The 22,158-nt window shown below is 41.7% G+C and overlaps 2 protein-coding genes across 2 annotated transcripts; one reads left to right on the forward strand and one right to left on the reverse strand.

The window, feature by feature from the left end:
• The first annotated feature begins 940 nt into the window (after positions 1-940).
• rnf26 (ring finger protein 26) lies at positions 941-5,331 on the forward strand. Its single transcript, XM_080889800.1, has one exon. The coding sequence runs from the start codon at positions 1,400-1,402 to the stop codon at positions 2,762-2,764; it is 1,365 nt and encodes a 454-aa protein (XP_080745926.1). The 5' UTR covers positions 941-1,399; the 3' UTR covers positions 2,765-5,331.
• A 6,476-nt stretch (positions 5,332-11,807) lies between these two features.
• Positions 11,808-17,642, reverse strand: c1qtnf5 (C1q and TNF related 5). The gene is made up of 3 exons (XM_080889633.1): positions 17,509-17,642; positions 14,532-14,776; positions 11,808-14,446 (listed from the first exon to the last, which is right to left on the reverse strand). The coding sequence occupies exons 2-3, from the start codon at positions 14,761-14,763 to the stop codon at positions 13,926-13,928; spliced, it is 753 nt and encodes a 250-aa protein (XP_080745759.1). The 5' UTR covers positions 14,764-14,776; positions 17,509-17,642; the 3' UTR covers positions 11,808-13,925.
• Positions 17,643-22,158: the final 4,516 nt, after the last annotated feature.

Raw genomic sequence — 22,158 nt, forward strand, 5'->3', positions numbered from 1 at the left:
GATGCTCTAGATTTTAATTCATCTACCTTCGCTACCTCTACTCCTTGCATCTTCACTGCTGCACCTGCTTCCCTCTCATTCACACAGACTTTCATTCTTCTCCTCTTCAGTATATTCCTTCATCTCTGTCTTCCAACAAATCATTTTGATCGTCTAACTCTAAATGTGACTATAAACATGGGCATAACTTTGTGCTGAACACTGGGGGGTGGGGGTGGGGGGGTCAAGATCTCTGTCTAAATAAATAAATAAATCTGGGTAAATTCCCAGATGATTAAACATGCAACTATTTTGCTGGTAATAACTGAAATGAGTAAAGAAAACCATCAGCCTTTTTATCCAAGATAATTCAGAAATTTATTGGGGGGGTGGGGGGGTATATTGGCTGGGTCTGATTATTTGACTATAAATCACAAGCCTAGAATTATTCTGTATTTAGTAAGATTTGAAACTAGCAGGAAAAACCATAAACTCATTAGGAATGTGCTTCCTGATGCTCCAGGTCATTTTCACAGATGTAGAGTATAACTTCATTTTGAAAGCAGAGAAGTTTCTGGACATGAGAGGGAATGTAGATTTAAAGCAGAACATGAGGTTCACTCGTGAGACCTTGAAATGTGTTCATCTTTATATACACTTCACTAATGCTAGAAGTCACATTAACATTCAGTGTCGTAAATTTTGTTTAGTTTAAAAATAATGAAAAAGAGCAACAACAAATAAAAATGATTAAAAAAATAGAAGAGGGTGTGAAAACCCCCAAAAAAGTTAGTTTGATTAAGTCAATTTTATCAATGTTATGGACAATGCGTAATTTTATTTCTGCATATATTTTTAATATGTTTTGAATGTGCGACTTTTTTTCTAAATCCACTTTTTTCCCGCTTGTAAACACCGGGGACACTGTGCGCATGCTCAGCTTAACGACGCACATACGTAAGCTCACTCGACCAAAACAAATATGGCGGATACAGTAATGATGGTAAAGACTCCAAAACCTTTTGTCTGTTTTTCCCTCGGTTTTTCTTGATTTCGTTTATGGGTTCGGCCGTTTTATAAAGTCGTCGTTGAGCCGGAGAAGTGTTTTTGGGTGGTAGTTTGACCGGACACCCAACAAAACGAAACCTAGAATATAAACGGAAGTGTGTGGACCTTTTTTGAAACTAAACATCCGCCTGTGCAGCGCGTGTTTGCTGTGTTATGTCGTTATTTCAGTGCATGAAAAATGGGGAAAACATGAAAAATAAAGACGTTGAGGTTCAACGACACGAAGAATGGTGTGCTGATTGAGAGGACCAACAATATGTAACTCAAAGCAAAGAAAGGAGAAATGGACTTAACGTGGATACAACCTGAGAGCACCGAGTGGTAAACAGTAATACTTTACAGAAATATTACCATGGGTTTGGTGAACTTTGTCATATCCACTGTAGGAAAATGTCTGGATGCTCTCTGCTTACTACTGGACCTGAACTTTGTCATCGTCCACACCGTGGTGCAGACTCTCCTGGCAGTTATCACCTTCATAACCAGCCTGCCCAGCCTCCTTTATAACTCGGTGCTGGAGCTGGGAAACCTCGTTCTGCTTTGCGCTGTGTCCACCGCGGAGGCGACATCAAACCTAGCTCACAGCACTGTGGCTAATCTGGGGAGCTTGTTGCTGGCTCTGGAGGGGCTCCTGGAGAGCTTGAAGATGGTGGGTTACCTGTCTATGCACGTCCTACTGCGTGGAAAGGAGCACTTGTGTCGAGGGCTGCTGTCAGTGATTGAGGGCTGTGGCATAGCAGTCAGCCTGGTGGTCTATTTTACCAACACAGTGGTAAACTTTGTGCTTATCGCTACCCAGAACGTCTACTTGGCTTTGGTCAGCATGTGGCAGACGGTTTCCACCCCACTGCAGAAGGCGCTGGAGCTCACGTTGACCTGTTTCACCTTTCTGTACAGCAGCCTGGCCGGCACATCAGCTTTGCTATGGACACCCTGCAAGATGGTTTTGGACTTCCTGGTTTCACTGGTGCACATGTTCATTAGCATCTTCATACTGAACATCTACGGCCTCGTGCTCACCATTACTATTGCACTGGCCACCACCGCTTACCTAAACCCGGGACTGTCCCGACAGATTGCTGTGCGCGTTGTAGAATATATAAACTCCTTTTCACTTCTCCGTAGATTATGTTTGGCTCTCAATTGCATCACTTCAGCCTTACTGTGCTTGCCTCACTTTATACGCCGTAACGTGCAGTACCTGCAGAGGATCCTCTATCACATCTACCGACTGGAGAGACGACTTTGGCAGCAGTTGTCTCACCAAAGCAGCCTGATTGGCCTGATGCTCCGACCACATCTTCACAGGCAAAACAATAACAATAACAGCAACAACAGAGCTGGAGGTGACGGTGACCCTGGGGAAGAGAGGCGGGACCCACCAGATGGTAGAGCAGGAGATGGAGCCCACCAGGAGGTGCTCAATCCAGTTTTACCCTCCTCCAGCACAGACAAGCAGCTAAAGAAGAAGTCGCGTTCAGGCGAAGATGGTAAACCTCTGCCAGCTGAGAGTCTGCTGACTCTGCTGAAGGAACAGGAGGAGAGGAAGAAGTGTGTGATTTGTCAGGATTGTGCCAAGACAGTGGTGCTTCTGCCTTGCAGACACCTCTGCTTGTGTAGAGACTGTACACAGATTCTTTTAAGGCAGCCCATCTACCAGCAGAACTGCCCGCTCTGTCGGCAAATGATCCTCAACACCATGGACGTGTATCTATGAGGGACCAGCCAAAGTGGATCAACTGGTGTCTGATACCAAGTAGCCTCACAGCCTATCAGTATCTACATGTATAAGTTTTACCACCACTGAGCTTTACTATATAAGGTTTCTTTTTTGTCTTTTCACTTAAATGGGACTTAAGTGAAAAGACCAGACCAGACTTGTTAAACATACTGGATAGCTCTGGATTATTTGGGAATTGAGAGATTTAATGATAGTAAGAAAACAAAAAGTCACCAGGTTGTCTTCTGGTGTCAGATGCGTGCACACGTTAACAGCACATGTTGTGCCCTGATTCCATACTATACACTAAATGTAAACAACACATAGTATGTACAAGTTCTCATGGTAAACATTTTCTGTGAGTATGCAAGAAGTCAACATATTTATATGTGCACAATATTTGTGCCATGATGCATCACAAAAGTGATACAGCTGTATACATTTTGAGAGAAAGCCAGAGGTTTTGTTTTTTCAGCTGTAAGCACCTCTTTGTGCATTTTGCATCAAAAATGTAAACACAAGCTTCTTTTTCTCACATGACGCCTTGGAAAATATCAGAATTCGTTCTGTTCTCACTTCTGAGAATATTCCTTAGTTTAGGTGAGGTAGCAGCGTGGGTACGCCTTGCTTGCTTAATTCTACGCATTATTTTCCACTCCGTTCCTTCAGGCATCATATAAACTTTATACCCAAGGAGCTAGAAGTGTAAAAAAATCAATTTTCAGAATGATCTCTGTTCAGGGATGCAATGCTTACAATGCTTTAAATATCAGTCACGTGTGCAACTGTGTGTGTGTGTGTGTTTGAGCTTTGCTTTAATTTTTGCCTTCCCAGTGTAAATCCATACTCAAATCCTAGAGTTAGTCTTGAGTTTGGGGGCAAGTCTCTAATTTAAGAGTAAGCTGTGTCTGTTGCTGTTTGCCACAGGGACGCACTGATTAATCAGCCACGCATCAGCTGTTTGCCAGTGTTAACCTTGTTGATTGCCTGCTACCCATTTAAGATGATAACTACAGTGGCCCTGCGAGGTCAAACGGACTGCAACTAAAGAAACATCAGCAAATAGAGAAAGAAAAGACTGCAAAAATACAACAAAAATAGAAAAAAACATTGCCAAAGCTAAAAAAATTAAAGTTTTTAGTTTCTGGGGAAACAACTATTTGATGCAGCAGCTGTGGAAGTTACAGAAACCAAAACGTGAAGGATTGCACTGAGACACACTCGACAGAAGCAAAAGATTCATTATCGTTGTAAAGGAGAAGCAATGCAAGGCAGTACATATTGTTTTAATCACACAATTCATACAGTACTGTAGATGTATGTTTACTGTTAGCTGTTTACTGTTAGCTTGTCACTTCCACAGCTGTCCTGTCACGTTATTGTCTTCCCAAAAACACTTTAGTTTTCTTTGGTGTTTTTTTTTCCCCTTTAGTTTTTCCTCTAACAGTGTTGTTTCAGTTTCTGCTGTGTTTTGCGTGCTTTTACAGAATTTTTCAGTTTACTGGTGGGTTTCTTTTAAGATGCATTCATTTGACCACTCAGAGTTCTTAGGTTTGGTCAACTGAATGCTCAAAAACAAGGTGGTTAAGAGGTCTAGTATATTCTTAAAATTGTTTGTTTGTTTTAAGTTTCCCTGGCACAAATGGAGTATTAAATTAAAGTAAAATCGGTCCAAATTTCACCTTCAGTGCATCTCTCGTGTTCCAGTGTCGCTACATTGAGCCTCAAAAAAAAGCTTTTCTACCACTCATGTCTTAAATTGTTGTGATTTCAGTGGGCCAAGCTGTGAAGGAAGGAAGCTAACACTGTGCTTTTACTTTATTAGTGAACACATAATTCCACATGCTGTACGCATGAATGTTGTATGTATAAATGCAGCTTTCACCCTTTAGACCAGATTCTGTGAACCACTTCACCATTTTGTCTTTCCAGTCAGGCTTGATTCCATTTATTGTATCTTATTTCTTCCAGCTGATAGGGTCTTTCCTGTCCTCTGCCAGAGGTGAGTTACAGTCACAACTGACAAGTAATCCATAAATGGTTTTCCCTTTCTTTTGACATTGCTGTAAAACTGATTTCTGTGGTATAAAAGGACCATAAACAAATAAGGATTTTGCAATTTAATTTGCGGTTGTTTCTCCCTTTTTTTCTGTTTCATTTAAAATATTAAAATTGATTTATGTTAAAAGTTTACAGGACGATATTTTGTCACCAGTTATTGCGTTGTTATTGATGGTGGGTGGTGTAGAGTCAGATATGGAGAAGTTGTGTAATGGAAAATACTGATGATGTCATGTTTTCTACTGCAGGTGAAAGCGGTCTCGGTGTCAATTTGGAAGATTATTCATGATTCTAGAGCCTGTAGTCAGAATAGACCGCTCTCAGGTATTTCTAAAGCACCAATGGCAGTCCTAACTATTTCAGTGGGTAGAAACACATGCTGATTGCTGAATGTATAAACTGTGTGAGCAGTGAAGGACTGAGTTAATGACATGAATGTGTGTTATGTTTTTTAAATTGCCATGTGACTGTCTTGTGTTTGTAATAAAATAACAATCCCTGAAACTGAAGCTCTTCATCCAAGTGAATGTTTTTGTACGATTTTACCTGCAGAGGATTTTATTAAACAACCCATTAATTCATTAATCTATAGCATCGAACACCAAAAAGAAGTTTTAAGACCATCTTAAAATGCTTTGTCCAAACAGCTGTGCAAAGATGTGCGGTTTCATAGAAAACTGATTATTAAGTACACCAGTTCAGCTCTTCATTAATGCAAATATCTATAGACAACCACATGGCTGCAGCTCAGTGCATTTAGGCATCTTGACAACCATGTTCAAAACGAGCAACAGAATGGAGGAAAAGGTCATTTTAGGTGACCCTGATCAGCCGGTCTTAGGTTTTTCCATACAACCATCTCTAGGATTTACAGAAAATGGTCTGAAAAAGGGAAAATTATCCAGTGAACTGCAGTTTCTCGGGGTGAAAATGTCTTGTTGAAGTCAGGTTGAAGTAGAATGGTCAGACCCTTTTGAACTGATAGGAAGGCATCCTGTGAAAGGTGTGTAGTATCCTTTGGAGCATCTCTGAATGCACAACATGTCAAGGCAGATGAGCAACAGCAGCAGAGGACCACACTGGGTGCCACTCCTGTCAGCTAAGAACAGGAAACTGAGGCTATAACAGAAGATTGAAAAACATTGCCTGATCTGATCAGTCGTGCAAGATATATCTTGATACCTGAAGTATTGTTCATTAGGCTTTTTTATTCCATAGTCGTTGAAAGAACAAATAGGTAAGATAAATAATAGAAGATGAGATTTGCTTTTAAATTTACAAATGTGAAACAGACAACTTGCTCTGACGTCGATCTTAATACATTTCTTTTTACATAAGGCACAAAATCTGCCAGCTGTACAAAGTGAACTGCAGAGGATGCAACTCTGGACAGTTGATGACATCGGTCATTTCAGGACTGAGGCTCTAAAATAGGCTAAATCTCCCTTCAGGTGAATTTTGAGGGAAGATCCAGTCTCAGGAAGGAGGGTACCACCTCTAGTTGAATGCCTCATGCTGTTTCTGTAAACATGTTTCCAAGTGAGCACAGATGCAAAAAGTATATTAAAACTAAAAAGAAAATAAATATTGCGAATGAACATCCTGTGTTCTTCCATGTTTTAGTACTGTGACCATGAAGTTGGTCAAAACTGGCTGACGAAAATGTGACAGGCTAGAAAAGCTTGACGGTTACTGTTATTTCCTGCAAGAAAAAAATAATTCACGTCTGTTGTGACACATCAGACACAAAGGGCGGTTTGGGGAAATGAGTGTAGCTGTGATTCAGGTGCAGCACATGAGAGGAAACAGCCACACTCAGGAAAGGCGTTTAAAAAAAATAAAATAAAACATGTCGTAAAAGAATAACCACAGGTGCAAATAATAAAAGTATCGATGACTGAGTCACACGCAGCACTGAGAGTCGCAGTGTTGTTCACTGTGGCTGTCATTAAATAGCACAGCCAGCAGTACTGTTAATACCCACACCTGTACTTCTCTCGCTATATGAAAATTCTATTCAATTTTATTTATATTGCGCCAAATCACAACAACAGTTGCCTCGAGGCACTTTATTTATAAGGTAAAGACCCTATAACAATACTGGAAAACAGAGAAAACCAAAACAATCATATTAGCCCGTTAAGCAAGCACTTTGACGAGAGTGAGAAGGAAAAACTCCCTTTTAACAGGAAGGGTATGTATAAAGTAATACAGACTTGTTACACATTTATTTTACTTATGGTAGCAAAGATGATGCAACAGTTCAGAGATAGTTTAGCTTTCACGTCTTTTGATTCTGAAGATAAAGGAACTGCTTTGTGAATGAGGGTGCGTGTCTGGAGCTTGCAGAAAGGCTGCAGGATTAAGGGGGGAAAGGGGTCCTAATGGCCAGCTGGGAATACTACTATAATCCTACTACAATTCATCAGAGCCTTGTGGCTTACAGCTTCAGAGGCTTCATTCTCATTCCCAATGTTCCCTCTAAAAATATCTCCATATTAAACATCTGCTCAGATTTTTAAAGTCCACCTTGACCTCCATAAATATAATTCTAATGTTTCTTTTTGCACTTAAACTATGTTGCTGTTAAATCATTCTGGCTCTGGCTCAGCTGGAGACAATAAGACTTATTATTTAAATGACAGAGAGGTGAGGTTGCTACCTGACCCCCAACCTCAACAGACTGTAAGACACCAAAAGCAAATCCGGGTGCTATTTGTTGTCTCCTGACCTGTGAGCCCAGCCTCAGCAGTGTTTATGTTTGTTGCAAATGAGGGTGGTGTTAACAGAGGAGAGGAAGTTTGATGTCAGGAGAGGAGCAAGAAGAAGTAAACCGAGGCGAGCAAAATGCTCCGGGGATCTGACCTCTTCCTTCTGACCCCGGTGGTCTTGCAGTGTGGGAAAATCTCAAACTCCAGCACGCTCATCTTTGACTCATTCAGGCTCTACTTCTTCTGATTTTAAGCACCATCTAGGTAAAGGTTTAGAGCCACTGTGGCAGAGACAAGGAAGAAATGGGCAGCTCATTAGCCTCAGCCTCAATCCTAACCCTCACTCTACTGTAATTAAGAGATTTGTTGTAATGAATCCAACTAATCCCGATAGCCTTTAATAAACAGAGTTTGTGATGTATGGGCAGCTCAGAGGCTGAAGCTGGTAACCACTGAAGGAGGAAGCTGGATGGTAGCAGATCCAGCAGTTTTGTTGATACTTCGTGGTACTGTGATACCTTGAGCTTTAAACCAAAGAGAAGCACTTGCTACTTTTTGCTATGGCTGAAAGACTACTGAAAACAAAAATAGGCAGTGATGCTGATTTAAATGTAGTTCTTATAAGAAATATTCAGACCATGATTTGTAACACTGACTCTGTGAATGTAATGCAGCTTCTATTTTTAAAAAACACTAATCAACAGAAAATGGGCCATAATGTCAGCGTGAAGAAAAGTACAAGTGTTTGTACAAGTCCCTTTGACGGGACACACCCAAATCGTTTGTTATTTCTATGCCCATTGAAACTTTCTGGTCAAGAGGGACATAAAAGATCTGATTACAGTACTGTACAAAAGTCTTGAGACACTCCTTATTTCTTAACATGTTGCTGGGGAAAGGGAAAACAGATGTAGTGATTTATTGAAACAGTATGTGAGACTGAGCAGACTGGTGTGATTGTCTTCATTATTCAACACAGCCTGAACTCTCTTAGACAGTTTTTTTTTTTTTGTAATTTATATACGTAGTCTTCAGGAGTAGTTCTCCATGCTTCTTAAAGGACATTCAAAGCTCTTCTTTGGATGTTGGCTGTGTTTTGTTCTGTTATCTGTCAAGATGATCCCACACTGTGTCAATAATTTTGAAGTTCAGCTCTGGGGAGGCCAATCCATGGATGACTGTGCTCCACTGTGTGTGTTTCACTGCACTAGCAGTGTGTTTGGGATCATTGTTTTGTTCAAGTGTGAAACCATTGACAGTCAAATGGTTTTGCATGGAGAGTCACAATCTCACAGACATTTCCACGAATGATGTCCAAACCACGACAGAGCCTCCAGTGTGGCTACAGATGGCTGGAGACACTCACTGTTGTACCTCTCTCCTCAGCTCCTCTGCACATAGTGATGACACTTTGAACCAAAACTTTCAAATTTGGAAAGTTTCATCACTCCATCAGACCCGTTGCTACTGATTTTTCAGTCCAGTTCTTGTGTAACATAGCATGACAAGACCTTTTCTGCCTGTTTCCCTTTCTTAAGAATCGCTTCTTGACAACTATCCTTCCACTGAGACCGTTTCTGATGAGGCTTCATCGAGCAGATAGTAGATCAAACAAAGGGTCAAATACAGCTCTCAGATCCTGTGTCAGGTCTTTGCTGGATTTAGTTCCCATTTCTTGAGGGCATGACTTTCAGATACTATTCGTGATTAAAGATACAATTTAAAACTGGTTGTTTGCTAAGTTTTCTGTATTGTGTAGACACAACAATGGTTCACTCCTACAGTTACAGTTGAAAATCTCTACAACACGATTTAAATTCTAAATTTCTTTACAAGGTAGACAGACTGCACCATGACAGGAAGCATGACAGGAGACTTTTGAGAAGCACCGGTGCAATTTAAACTCATAAATTGCATCCTAATTTCCTTCGGGATTAATAAAGTATTCTGATTCTGATTCTGATTAAACTCCTGGATGTTATCAGGTGAAAATATGAAGTTCTCCTGGCGGTTGAATCATCATTCAGCCTACATGCTGACATGCAGCCAGTTCAAAACTCCATTTAGTACTCACACATTTTCACAGTGAGTCCTAATGTTACACCAGGTTTCATACATTCATAATGAACAGAGAAGAGCACAGAGTGAATCGCGAGGTTCACGTATTGATCTGTCTAAAGTACGTCTGAGCTGCTTCACAGATGTGGGTTTGTTTTATGATAACAGTTACTCTAATATAGATCCCGTCTATCAATATAGATACATTTGTATGCATGCATGCAAGTGTTTTTGTCTTAAATAATCTGATGTTTACAATTTTAAAATATTTCATTGTTTCTAATTGTGTTTTTGTGTTTCAGGAGCAGGAAATAAAGTATCTTGTTTCTCTTGTCTAGCTTGTCAAGTGTGCATTCTGTTAAAATGAGAAGAAATGTTTAGTAACTAAGGGAGTCCCTTTGTGACATGATGGAGAGTAGCTACTGGGTCACAAACTGAACTAATAAAATGTTCATTCCTGTGCAGCGTGGGTCTATTTTAACATCAGCAGCTTCTATTGAACGCATCATAAAGGCACCTCAGGAGTGTCAATACTGCTGGCTGAAATCATGAGTCCTGCCCAGACACTGTGAAGTAACAACACTATGAAGTTTGCAGGCAGTGGTGCTGAATAGCGGTGCAACACTGCCCCCTGCTGGATGAAGTGTTTCCATCAGCTCTAGACAAAATATGCAGCTTTGAGCAAAAGAATGGCAGGGCTATAAATACACACGGGGGTAATCAGGGGAATAGGACACAAGAGGGTAAGAAGACAAAACTGAAAGTGTAGCATAATATAATCTAAAATCATGTTACTAGTTTCTTCTTTTTCTTCTTCTTCTTTTTTCAGCTGCTCTCTTTAGGGGTTGCCACAGCAGATGCAACATCCTCTTCTGTCCTTTTCTTTTCCTCCTGCCAAGTAGCTCCATCTTCAACATCCTTTGTCCAATACATCTGGTATCTCTTTTTTCCACATGTCCAAACCGTCTCAGTCTTGCCTCTCTAATTGTCTCCAAATTGTTACACTTGAGCTGTCCCTGCACTCTGTGTGTTGTGGTCACATCTTCAGCTCTGCCACCTCCTTCTCAGCCTCCTGTCTTTTTGTTAGTGCCACCGTCTCCAAATCATGCACCATCTTGTAAACCTTCTCTTTTACTCTTGCTGCTATTTCTCTGTTACAAATTACTTGTGACTCTAGTCTCCACCTGCTCCATCCTGCCTGCACTCTCTTCTTTACCTCTCCTGTGCTCTGTCATTGCTTTGAATGGTTGAAACCAGGTATTTAAACTCATCCACCTTCCCTACCTCTACTCTTCTTTGCTTTTACACCTCCCTCCTACAAGTGTATTCAGTCCTGCTTCTACTGACGAGGAAGAGTAAATCATGACCTTACTTCAATGAACAAATAAAATCAGACAAAAATTAATTTTAGATCTTTTCTTTCTTCTTGGGTGCTTTGATTTGTAGCTTCTTTATCTGCAGCTACATCTTAATCCAAATGTCAGACTCTCATCTTCTTTTTCTGAAGTGCCCAGTCTGTATTTTAGTGAGTGATGTCACTGTCTGCTTTACCCTCAATTCTAAGCCTCAACATAGCGATGAAGGCTGTGAACTAATGGAAATAACTGACGTACGCCAAGGGAAAACTTATTAACTCATTGCATCCTTCTCCCTCCCCGAGCGGGAATAGTTAGAAGGACCCATCTGGAGCTTAATATTGTATAGGGGTTTGACAGAGAAATAAGAGAATAGCATTTCATCATGTCTGAGTGTATCTAACAAGGCTTTCTCGAGCTCTGGTCTTGTCGGAGTTTATTCGAGAAAATAAACAGTTCAGCCCCAGATCTCAAGAAACAGAGGGAGCGGCTCATCTGAGTAAACCATGAGATTAATTCACACCCACGATTATTGTTGGGAGGAGAGAGAGATGCTGACTAACATCAACCAGCTCGTAGTGTATCTGTCAGGGTACTTAGAGCGTTTGGTGAACTCATTAGGCAGAGGTACCTAGCATGAATCCAGTGGAAAATGAATATTTTCCAGCCTTTTTCATTTGGGTATTTACTTTAGCAGTTTTCTGCCTTTGGGAATTAAAGCAAAGGACTTGGGCATTATTCATAGAAATGCCATGTGAAAGCACTTTATGCAACTTTACACTAGAGAAACACTACATTTTGACTTCAGTACATTTGGTTTTTACTTTTCAGATTAAGATGTTACATTAAATGCATTAAATTTAAATATACAGTCGTGTGAAAAAAAGTGTTTGCCCCCTCCTGATTTCCTTTTTTTGTATGTTTGTCACCCTTAAATGTATCAGATCATCAAACACATTTAAATATTAGACAAAGACAACACAAGTAAACCCAAAATGTAGTTTCTAAATGAAGTGGTATGTATCGCATCTTTGGAAAGTTATGTTCAATTTCTATAGCCACATCCTGCCACACCTGCCACACCTTTTCTTAAACAAGAAATTGCTTAAATAGGACCTGCCTGACGAAATGAAGTAGACTTCAAGATTCTCAAAAGCCAGACGCCATGCTGTGATTCAAGGAAATTTGCAAACAAATGAGAAACAAAGTAACTGCGATCTCTCAGTCTGAAAGGGTTGTAAAGTCATTTTTAAAGCTGTGAGACTCCAGCAAACCACAGTCAGAGCCTCCCAGGAGTGGCAGGCCGACCAAAATTACACTGAGAGCACAGCAACGACTCATCCAAGAGGTCACAAAAGACCCCAGATCAACATTTGAAGGATTGCATGCCTCACTTGCCTCAGTTATAGTCAGTGTTCATGACTCCACTATGAGAAAGAGACTGGGCAGATTTCCAACGCTGAAGGAAGATAAAGGCTCGTCTCAGTTTTGCTAGAAAACATCTTGATTATCCCTTCAGATGTTTGGGAAAATACTCTGTGGAAGACAAAATTGTAACTTTTTGGAAGGTTTGTGTCCCATTACATCTGGTATAAAACGAACATCATACCAACAGTAAAATATGGTGGTGTCAGTGTGATGTTCTGCAGCTGTTTTGCTGCCTCAGGACCTGGAAGACTTGCTGTGGTAAATGCAACCATAAATTCTGCTGTCTACCAAAACACCCTGATGGAGAGTGTCCAGCTGTCTGTTCCTGACCTCAAACTGAAGCGCACTTGAGTTCTGCAGCAGGACATTGATTCAAAACACACCAGCAAGTTCACCTCTGAATGGCTTATGAAAATCAAAATGAAAACTTTGACTTGTGGCCTAGTCAAAGTCCTGACCTGAATCCAACTGAGAAGCTGTGGCATGACCTTAAAAATGCAGTTAATGCTCGAAAACCCTCTAAAGTGGCAAAGACGAGTGGCCCAAAATGCACAGTGCTGAAAAACACTCACTGCCAGCTATGACAAATGCTTGATTGCAGTTGTTGCTGCTAAGAGTGGCCCAACCAGTCATTAGGTTTAGGGGGCAATCACTTTTTCACGCAGGGCCATGATGGTCTGAATTTTTCCCCCTCTTTATAATAAACATCTTCATTTTCAAACAGCATTTTGTGTTTACTTGTGTTAAGAATACTAAACCCAAAAAACTTTTATTTTGTATTTTTGACCTTCTTGAAACATCTCACAACCTCATACATTTATTTGCAACTATTAATGAGGGAATAGACTGTATATAAAGTAGTTAAAACAGGTTCCAGATTTTCCATTCATTTATAATTATTACTAGCCCTATTATCTTACACTAGATTACATCCACAGCAGAACGAGGGCTTTTAACACATTTATAAGAGTATATTTTTCAAATCATTCTCATGCATTGCTTTTTTTAAATAGCAGTATCAGGGGTAGTTTTACTGTTTTCCATTTGCACTTTGTCTTCAGTGAAGTATTTGAGTTCTTTTCCCTCTTAAAATCAGGCAGGGATGTTATAAGAAAGAGTCTCAACTTTCCTGTTTGGAGTTAACTGTGCAGCTCCAGCCTAATGCCTGATCCACTTTCATTCATGGCCAGAGACATACTTCAGTCTAGTGTGTTTTCAAAAGTCTAAAAATGTATTAATGTCTCGCGTTAGAGCTGTAGACACTAAAACAAAATGCAATAGAACAGTGGCATAAAGGCTGTTTGAGAATTTGTGGCCTGACATCTGTTAGAAGAATTAACTGTCAGCAGTTTAAAAGCTGAAAGTGCAGAACAGACACAGAGTAAACTGTACCGTTCATTGTGTGCGCCTCAGTACACCATGTGCTATTCGGGTTACATTGCCTGGTGTGTTCTTTATTTATTACACAAATACAGCTGTATCGTGTCACGGATGATTCACTTGTCTGTCCAGAATGTCTCAGTAAGGAAATAAAAGCGGCACATGTCAGGCAAACACAGCAGAGTTTTTCCAGTCCGAGTACACCAAGAAGCCGGTGAAGCTGCTGTCTGTCTTGGTGCTGGAGTAAAATCCATTGTACTCTGAGAGAGCCATCTGCACCCACACCTGATCGCCGGGGATGAGGTGAAGCAGGGAGCCGCCTGAAAGAGATGCTGGTTTAGGCCAGTTGCCATAAAACTGAAAATAAGAAGCCACAGCGTGTCCGTTCTTCATCAGGTCGAACTGCAGGCTGGCGCGGTACACCGTGGCGTGGACGGCAAAGTAGTAGACTCCAGGGACTTTGCAGGTGAAGCGTCCCGTCTCTGAGTTGTAGTCGCCTTGTTCATTGATCAGGATGGTGTCAAAGCGGACTGCGTCGCCCACATTCAGGGGCGAGGTTTGGCCCTGAGAGAGTTTGACACTGAAGGCGGATTTAGGAGCCACTGCACACTCGCCCGGCTGCCCCCTTTCCCCCTTTTCTCCAGGGTCACCCCTGTCTCCAGTCAGGCCTCGCATTCCTGTCTCACCTGGAGAGGAGGAGGAGGTGCACAAATATGAGAATCCTGCACCGATTTATCACATGCTCACAAACAAATCCATATAAGTACGTACCTGGGGCCCCTCTCTCCCCTCTCTCCCCCTTTTCCCCAGGAGCAGCATCCCTCCCATCCCTCCCATCTCTCCCTGGCTGACCAGGACTGCCATGAACCCCAGGAGAGCCTGGGATACCAGGGTGGCCAGTACACAGACTGGGGGGGATCTTATTGTCCTCTAACTGGTTGGAAAGATGGACTTGTAGGACGAGGAGGGAGGGGAACAGGGACAAGAGTCTGAGTGAGGTCATTGCAGTCTCAAGGCTGAGAGAAAACGAGAAATGGAAAAAAAACAGATGAACAAGCACAAACAGATCTGTGCACGAGCAACACTGCATTACAGACAATGGGAAATATTGACCTGACTAAACAAAAGAAAACCACAACTCCCACTAAAATAAAACAAAACATTATGAAAATAACAGAGGGATGAAGAGCGCATGTAATTTCTGGAAACTGCAGCATACATAAACACCAAATGGGTGATTTACACACGATTTATGCCCTTACAGTAAAAATGTATTAGTTTTTTCGTCAGACAGGCTCTGACAGAGACTTACAGAAATATGTCAAGTAGATTCAAACAGTCTCATCCTCTACGGAGTGGAAGCTCTCGTTTAAAACTCAACCTAACTGATTGATTGACAGTTTTATATCAGTCACAAAACTCAAATAACAACAAAACAAATTGTAAACAGAGTAAAAGTAAAAGACATCAGGTTTCCATGAATATCTCTATAGAACACGTAATTTACATGCTCCAAACTTATTTCACCCTATCTTCTTCAATAACAATATAATGTAATGACCTTGAATATTATAAACAATAATGCAAAACAGAGGCTTTTGTTAAAAAGTATAATATTTTGCCACTCACCACCTCACAGTTTGATTTATGGACAACATGTCAGCGTCTTAGATTTAGAGTAAAGATGGTGAGGGCTTCACTGAATTCGTTTCGGGCAGCGCTCCAATCATAAAAATAATCCCTTTGGGATTTGTTGGACCTGATTATCAAACAAACTAAATATCATGTTTGATCAGAAAGTACATTTTTTTTGTTCCCATATGTACGACAGAAAACAAAGTCACAGCTGTATAACAAAATATTAAAACACTTAATTGAGCATGTTTATGTATACGGTGCAAAAAAGCCACATGAGCATGCAGGGTGCAGGGAGGTTAGACCGGACCAGAGGGAAGTCATTTTAACTCTTTGCATTTACATAACAGCCTAGTTTACAGATTTACAGCAACGGTCATTTCTAAACAGGTCGTTTGTATGACACAGGCTGCGATATGATGGGCATCATAGACAATTTCCAGCTCAGGAGGTGGAAAAAAACATCTTCAACTACTCATTTAGCAAAGATTAGTGAGCTCTACAAATCAAAACATTAATATTCTAAACAGATGTTTCATATAAAAGTTTGTTGACATGCTGAATACCAGCTGGCCTACTCAGAAACAACTTACAGTCACACCTAACACTCAAATTCTCTCTTTCTCTCCCTCTGCTTCCTGCCCGTCCCTGAACACAAGCGGCCTCGGCCCTCAGACGACTCTGTCCAGACACTCAGGTTATCAAAGTGCTAATCTCTGCTAACTACTCTGTATAAAGTGTGGAATGTTTTTAAAATATATATATTTGTCCTGCAGCACTTCAAAGGCTTTATCTTTCTTTTCCTGCCAGGTTTTCTCTCATCCAGGATCCAATCAAAGAAGAAGAGGAGATAAAAAGCTGCACTGTTGGATCCTCTGCCTGAGAGCAGGAGGAGGAGGAAAGCTAACAGCTGTCTGAAAGCAGGTTTAGTAATGAAAACCTGCAGTTTGCGGTGTGTGACAATAATGAGAAAAGTCGGGTCTTGTTGGTCTCCTAATGGGAAGTTACCTTCACAACAGCTGCAGGAACAGAGAGAAGAGGGCAGAAAGAAGGACGAGGGGGGATAAAAGCAGAAAGTCAAGAGAGAGAAACTGTAAAAAAAAAAAAAAAAAAAAAAAAAGGAGGAGGAGGAGGAGGGATACTGAGTTACATGAGTTACATTTCTGCATTCTTGGCAGAAATAGAGAGCAGACATGAGAACAGACATGAGCAGATGTCTGCAGCCACTCCTCAGTAGCCCTCAGATGATTAGAAACATTTATGGTTTCAATAAAAAACTCAATCTGCTGTTTATAGGCCACTAATATGTGAACCACAAGGTTCACTGGAGAGGATCGCTCAGTCCTCTGACTTACCATCTTTTCCTTTTTTCATGCAGACACTATCCAAAGCAGCACTGTAATCGCTTTGTTTTTGTACTTTTTTAAATCCAATCAGCATTTTTTTCCATCCAATCCACTTCACTGCTCTGAAGCTCTGATGGAAACTTAAGTTTTGCTACCTGGGTGGTTCAGATGAACATTTCAGAGCAGTTTAATGGTTTTATTGCAGCACCACAGCCATTCGGTAAAAAGTCTGGCACGTTGCCTTCAGGCCAGCTGGAGTTTGATGATGTTATCCACATTTACTGTAACTCAGTATCAGGCTGTTAAAGGCAAAGCTGCCTGCTTTATTATGACTCTCTCGTAGTGGGAAGTACTGTAACTAGGTAGAGACAGTAGACACAAATTCTAGTTATTTAATTTATACTCATTCAGCATGTTGCCATTGTTATTGTCATAGTTTTATTTTTACTGTACTACAGTGTCAGACAGCTCCAGATTCAGTCTGTAATGATTTAAATAAAGCTGAGGCATAAAGAAAACCTCCTTTCTGTGATAATAATCCAGTACTGTAAACACAGCAACATAAAAACTGTGTTATATTCTACTGTGTAGCAGCTGTGTACTTCTTCTTTTGATACTTGAGCATTTTTACTGCGTAATTCTCTCTCATAGTTGTAGCTGCGCAGTACATGATGCAATATGTGGAGAAAAAGAGCTTTTTGCTGTGAAATGAAAGCACTGATAAGCAGCTTTCATTGTTTAATTGTAGGAAAGATTCAAAACTTTACCAGATGATGCGCTGAAGTCTTGAAGTTCTGCTGCTTCTGATGATGATGATGATGACGACGACGACGGTGTTGTTCGTATATGTGTGACCAGTGAAAGCTGTTCCTCCTGGTCAGAGAGTCCTGCTGGGAAAAACTGAAAGGAAATGGTAATGAAGCCCAATTAGAAACTGCGGTGGGTGGGTGTGTGTGTGTGTGAGAGGAGGAGCCGTGGGTGGAGGAGACATGCAGAGGAAAATATGTGATGTTAGTCCAGCACAAATAAGAGAAAAATGGAGCTGAAAAACAAGTGACAAAACCAGCGTGAGGGGAGTGATGAACGGAGGAGTGTTTAGGATGTTGCATAACAGTGTTGGGGGAAACTCTCCAAGGCAAAACCACAGAAAGTTCAGAGGGGCTGCAGTCAAAAGAAGCAAATGTCCCCAGAATGCATTGCTGCAGCTGAACCTAAGCTGTCCTCAAGCTTCGTTATACAAAAACGCTGCTGCCTACAAAGACAGAGCCTCAAAGAAAGGCAAACACGGACGTGTAATGTGATGCAAGGAAGTCAGATGGGCACGCACACATACACGGATTTTCGTCTCCCTCCTCTGTGATTATCTGCTTCCAAGGTGAAGTAATTTTCTCCATCCAGATAGCATCTTCTAATATCAGGCCTCCACTCAAGCAAGACTCTGACAGTAATCCTCTTTTCCCATGTAATCCTTTGCTGGTAGCGTTTAGTTGATAAGGGAAGAGGTCTTAATATGCTTTTGGCAAAAGGAGGCGGAATTTGAGCTGGTTACTTTTTGCAGCTTCCAGAGGGGTAAAAACAACATGTTTCACGGTTTTCATGCAGCACTGACCCCGAAAGGACTCAGCCTGTGCCAGAACTGGACATGGTAGAGTTTGAGACCACAGCACTCTGAATCTATGTGGAGAAAACAGAGTGAAGCCTTTCAGCAACGTGCAGTTAGCTTCCACATCGAGCAAAGTGAATACATAGGTATAAATGGTGTATTTGATCTTTTGCATTTGCAGAGGGATGGTGGTGTCGCTTTGAGGGTCAACATTTTGGTCCATGTGAAATACCTGAAAAACTATTTGATAGAATGCAGTAAAAGTTGCACATACATTCAAAAGTAGTTATATACAGTCTCACATGAACAACAATATATGACATATTACAACTTGTCATTATCCATCCATCCATCCTATTCCGCTTATCCAGGGCCAGGTTACGGGGGCAGCAGCCTAAGCAGAGACACCCAGACCTCTCTCTCCCCACCCACCTATTCCAGCTTGTCTGGGGCAACACCAAACGCGCCTCCGCAAATCCCTACTTTATCCTGGTGGAGGGGTTTGTGTCTCCCAGGGATCCCAGGGGCTATGTTTTCCGGGGGGCTTCTGGTCCCCCGGAAAACTGGTCCTGGGTCAGGTACCAGACAATGAGCGATTCAGAAGACTTGGTGTTCTATGAGTAGAACACCAAGGGAACAGTTCACCCTGCCTGGGATAGGGTTACCAGGGCCTCGCCCCGAAGCCAGGGCCGGGGAGGGTGCCCGAGGATGAGTGTCTGGGGGCCGAGCCTTAGTCCATGGGGCCCAGCCGGGCACAGCACGAAAAGGGGACATAGGCCCAACCTCCTGCAGGCCCACCACCCACAATCGACACTGTGGGGGTCGATTGTGTGCTGAGCAGTGGCCAGGCCCTGGTGGGCCAGTCCCCAGCTACCAAGTCCAAAACCTGTCATGGTTTCTTTAACAAAACCAAAGCCAAAATGCGTAAACAATGTGGAAATATCAAACACATCAGATTACAACTAAGAGGGTAAATAGCAGGCTATACTGCTCAGACTCGACAGGGCTCATGTTAAATGTTAAAGTCCTTTGGTTTGCAAAACTACAAACCAAAAGACTTTTGGGACAATGTCCTTTGGACAGAGGAGAGAGTAGTGAAGATGTTTAGCCATAATGCACAACCCTTGAGTTGGAGAAAACCAAACACAGCATATCAGCACAAACACCTGATATGTCAAGCAGTTGGTATGAGGTGTTTGGGGTGGAGGGGAGAGAGTTTGGGTTTGAACTCCTCTGTCTGACAGATAAAGCTTGGCTGAAATTAGGTCCTTCACGTGATCCCAGCAGCAAATCTACAAGAATCAGGGTGCTGCAAAGTCCAGAGCTCAACCCAACTGAAATGTTGTGATGGGATCTTAAAAGAGAGCTGTGCTTAAATGAATGTGACAAACCTCAAGAGTGGGCCAAAATTTCTCCACAACTATGTAAGAGACTGATAAAGTCACACAGAAAATGATTACTTCAAGTTATTACTGCCAAATGTGGTTCTACAAGCTATTGAATCACAGGGTGTACTCAGTATTTCTGCTTCTGCATTTTTGCTAAATAAACAATGACGCCATGTAATATGTCATGTGTTATTGGTCATCTGTTCATTATATTGACCACTCAAAGTGCCTTATATAAGTCACATTTAGGCATACATTCATACTTTACCCTATATACTTCAAGCCCCTCATTTAACCCTCATCCACAGCCAATTTAGAATCACCAATTAAACCAACATGTTCATCTGTGGACTGTGGGAGGAACCTCACAGTTGGCAGGCTCAGGGAGGACTCCACTCAGAAAGGCCAGGGTTCAAACCTGCTGTGAGGTCACAGCGTTAACCACTATAACACCGTTCCACTTTAACGCTTTGGAAAGTGTACTTTCTTTAAGCCGTAACACATTTCCCACAAAAACTAGTGCAAATCAACACAGCAGTAACAAAGAAAAGGACGAATGAAAACAAGTAAAAATGGGATTCGTGTAATTCTGTTTATTTATTATTAACGTATCAATATTTTATTGTTTATTATCATGGTGGTTACCTCTTATGTTAGCACAGAGAAAGCACACCCTCCAAAGCATTTTGCTGTAACAAGCACGAGAACAAAAACACATGGGTCTTTATGGGAAGATGGTGAGGAGGGGTGGTCAGCAGTTCCTTTGAATTTGAGTCACCCTGATGACTCAAAGTCAAAGGAACTGCTGAGGAGGAAGAGGAGTTTAAGTGGCTCCTGCGGAGCTGCAACTGAAGTTGGGACATGTATTTAATTAGCAGCGCCAGATTCAGCACATTCTGGGTCTGCTACAGCGATTTCCTGTAAGAATCCATAAACTGCTGCTCGGAGGATTTGCTCCTAATTTGGACCACCTGACAAATGTAGCTTTTAGTGAGTCCTGGTGAAGTTTCAGTAAGAGTGTGAAGGTGTTGGACAGTTTTAGTTTGGGGTTAAATGTGTCACAGTCACACTGTTTAAAATGACAGATAAATTAAGCAAAAACAAACAAACAATTGGACAATTATCGAAACATGAGCGCAGCCTCTAATTTTAATGATGTCATTGCAGCTTTTCTTCTTCTTCTTCTTCTGTTTTTTTTCTAGCTCTAATGCCCATAGCTGAATGAGACAGTGGACTAAAGTAACACCTATAATGTCCATAAGTATTTGACAGACTTGAATGAGGAAAAGAAAAGGGAGAAAGGAAGAGGGGGGAAAAACAGCGGAGAAGAGGGACGGGGGATAAAGGGCAAAAAAACAAAAACCAACTAAATAAGCAGACAAAAAAAAAATACATATATCAATCACCTGGATCACCTGTTGAGAAAGAAAAAAGAAAACAAGCAGAAGAAAAGGAGAGCAATACAATAAACAACATCACGATGATCTATGGGAATATAACAGTAAATACTAAATATTAAACATTATTGTGCAGCACGTAATATCGACAGTGCACAGTGTGCTTTGAGGTAGGAGCCAAAAAGGGTGTAGTTTGTGTGTGTGAGCACCCGTGTGTACACCTGTGAGCATGGACATGCTTGTTTTTAAAAGGTTCCTTCATGTAATGATCTGATAGAGGGTGTGGGGGGGGCCACAGCCCCGTCCTCCAGGGCATGAAGCAGGTATGGAGGAGATCAAGACTCCAGACATCCAGAGGCCCCCAGAACACAAGAGACCAAGGAAGACCAACAGAGGGGCAGCCGCGCCACTGTCCCAGAAAGAGCTGAGGAGAGCCCCAGATGAGGGGTCACTCAGCAGCCGCGGAGCAGAAGCCAGGGGGAGTTGCAGTGACGCGCCCGTGAGCTCCGCCGGCAGCCAGCCGTGCCTGAGTGACCGAGCCCCAGGCCGAGAGGCCGGGGGCACCCCTGGACTATTGACTGAGGACCTGTTTCATGGCTTCCTTGTTGTTTCAGGACAAATTAAGCAGATGATGAGACAAAGTCCAAATGTTCACTGGAACTCTCAATATGAGGTTCAAAGGGACACACTCAAAATAAACCATCTTGAGCAGAGATGTCAAACTCTTGTGTGACTCTTTGGGCTTAAATTGTAAGAAAAGGTGTTTCAATTGAAGAAAAGTTTCAGCAGCTCGTTGCCCAGACTGCCTTGTAATTCTAAAACAAAAGATTTTTTATTAATATAAAGCTAAAAGAAAAAACAAAACACCCTGAAATTTCTATAGTAATGGCCAAGATACATACCTGAAGTTGCTCTCCGATCCATTTATCAGAGCATGAATGTGTATGTTAGAAAAAAGTGCTTGTATGACTTGGTGAATGGGGCGCGTTGTATAGAGTGCTAAGATAGAGTAGAATAGCTCAAAATAAG

This window comes from Rhamphochromis sp. 'chilingali' (assembly GCF_963969265.1).
Source record: "Rhamphochromis sp. 'chilingali' genome assembly, chromosome: 8".
Classification (NCBI taxonomy): Eukaryota; Metazoa; Chordata; class Actinopteri; order Cichliformes; family Cichlidae; genus Rhamphochromis; species Rhamphochromis sp. 'chilingali'.

Coding starts and splice junctions, on each gene's coding strand:
- rnf26 (XM_080889800.1), top strand. CDS start 1,400: ATGGGTTTGGTGAACTTTGTCATATCCACTGTAGGAAAATGTCTGGAT.
- c1qtnf5 (XM_080889633.1), bottom strand. CDS start 14,763: ATGACCTCACTCAGACTCTTGTCCCTGTTCCCCTCCCTCCTCGTCCTA. Junction 14,447..14,531: donor AGGGGAGAGAGGGGCCCCAG/GTACGTACTTAT, acceptor CCTCCTCTCCAG/GTGAGACAGGAATGCGAGGC.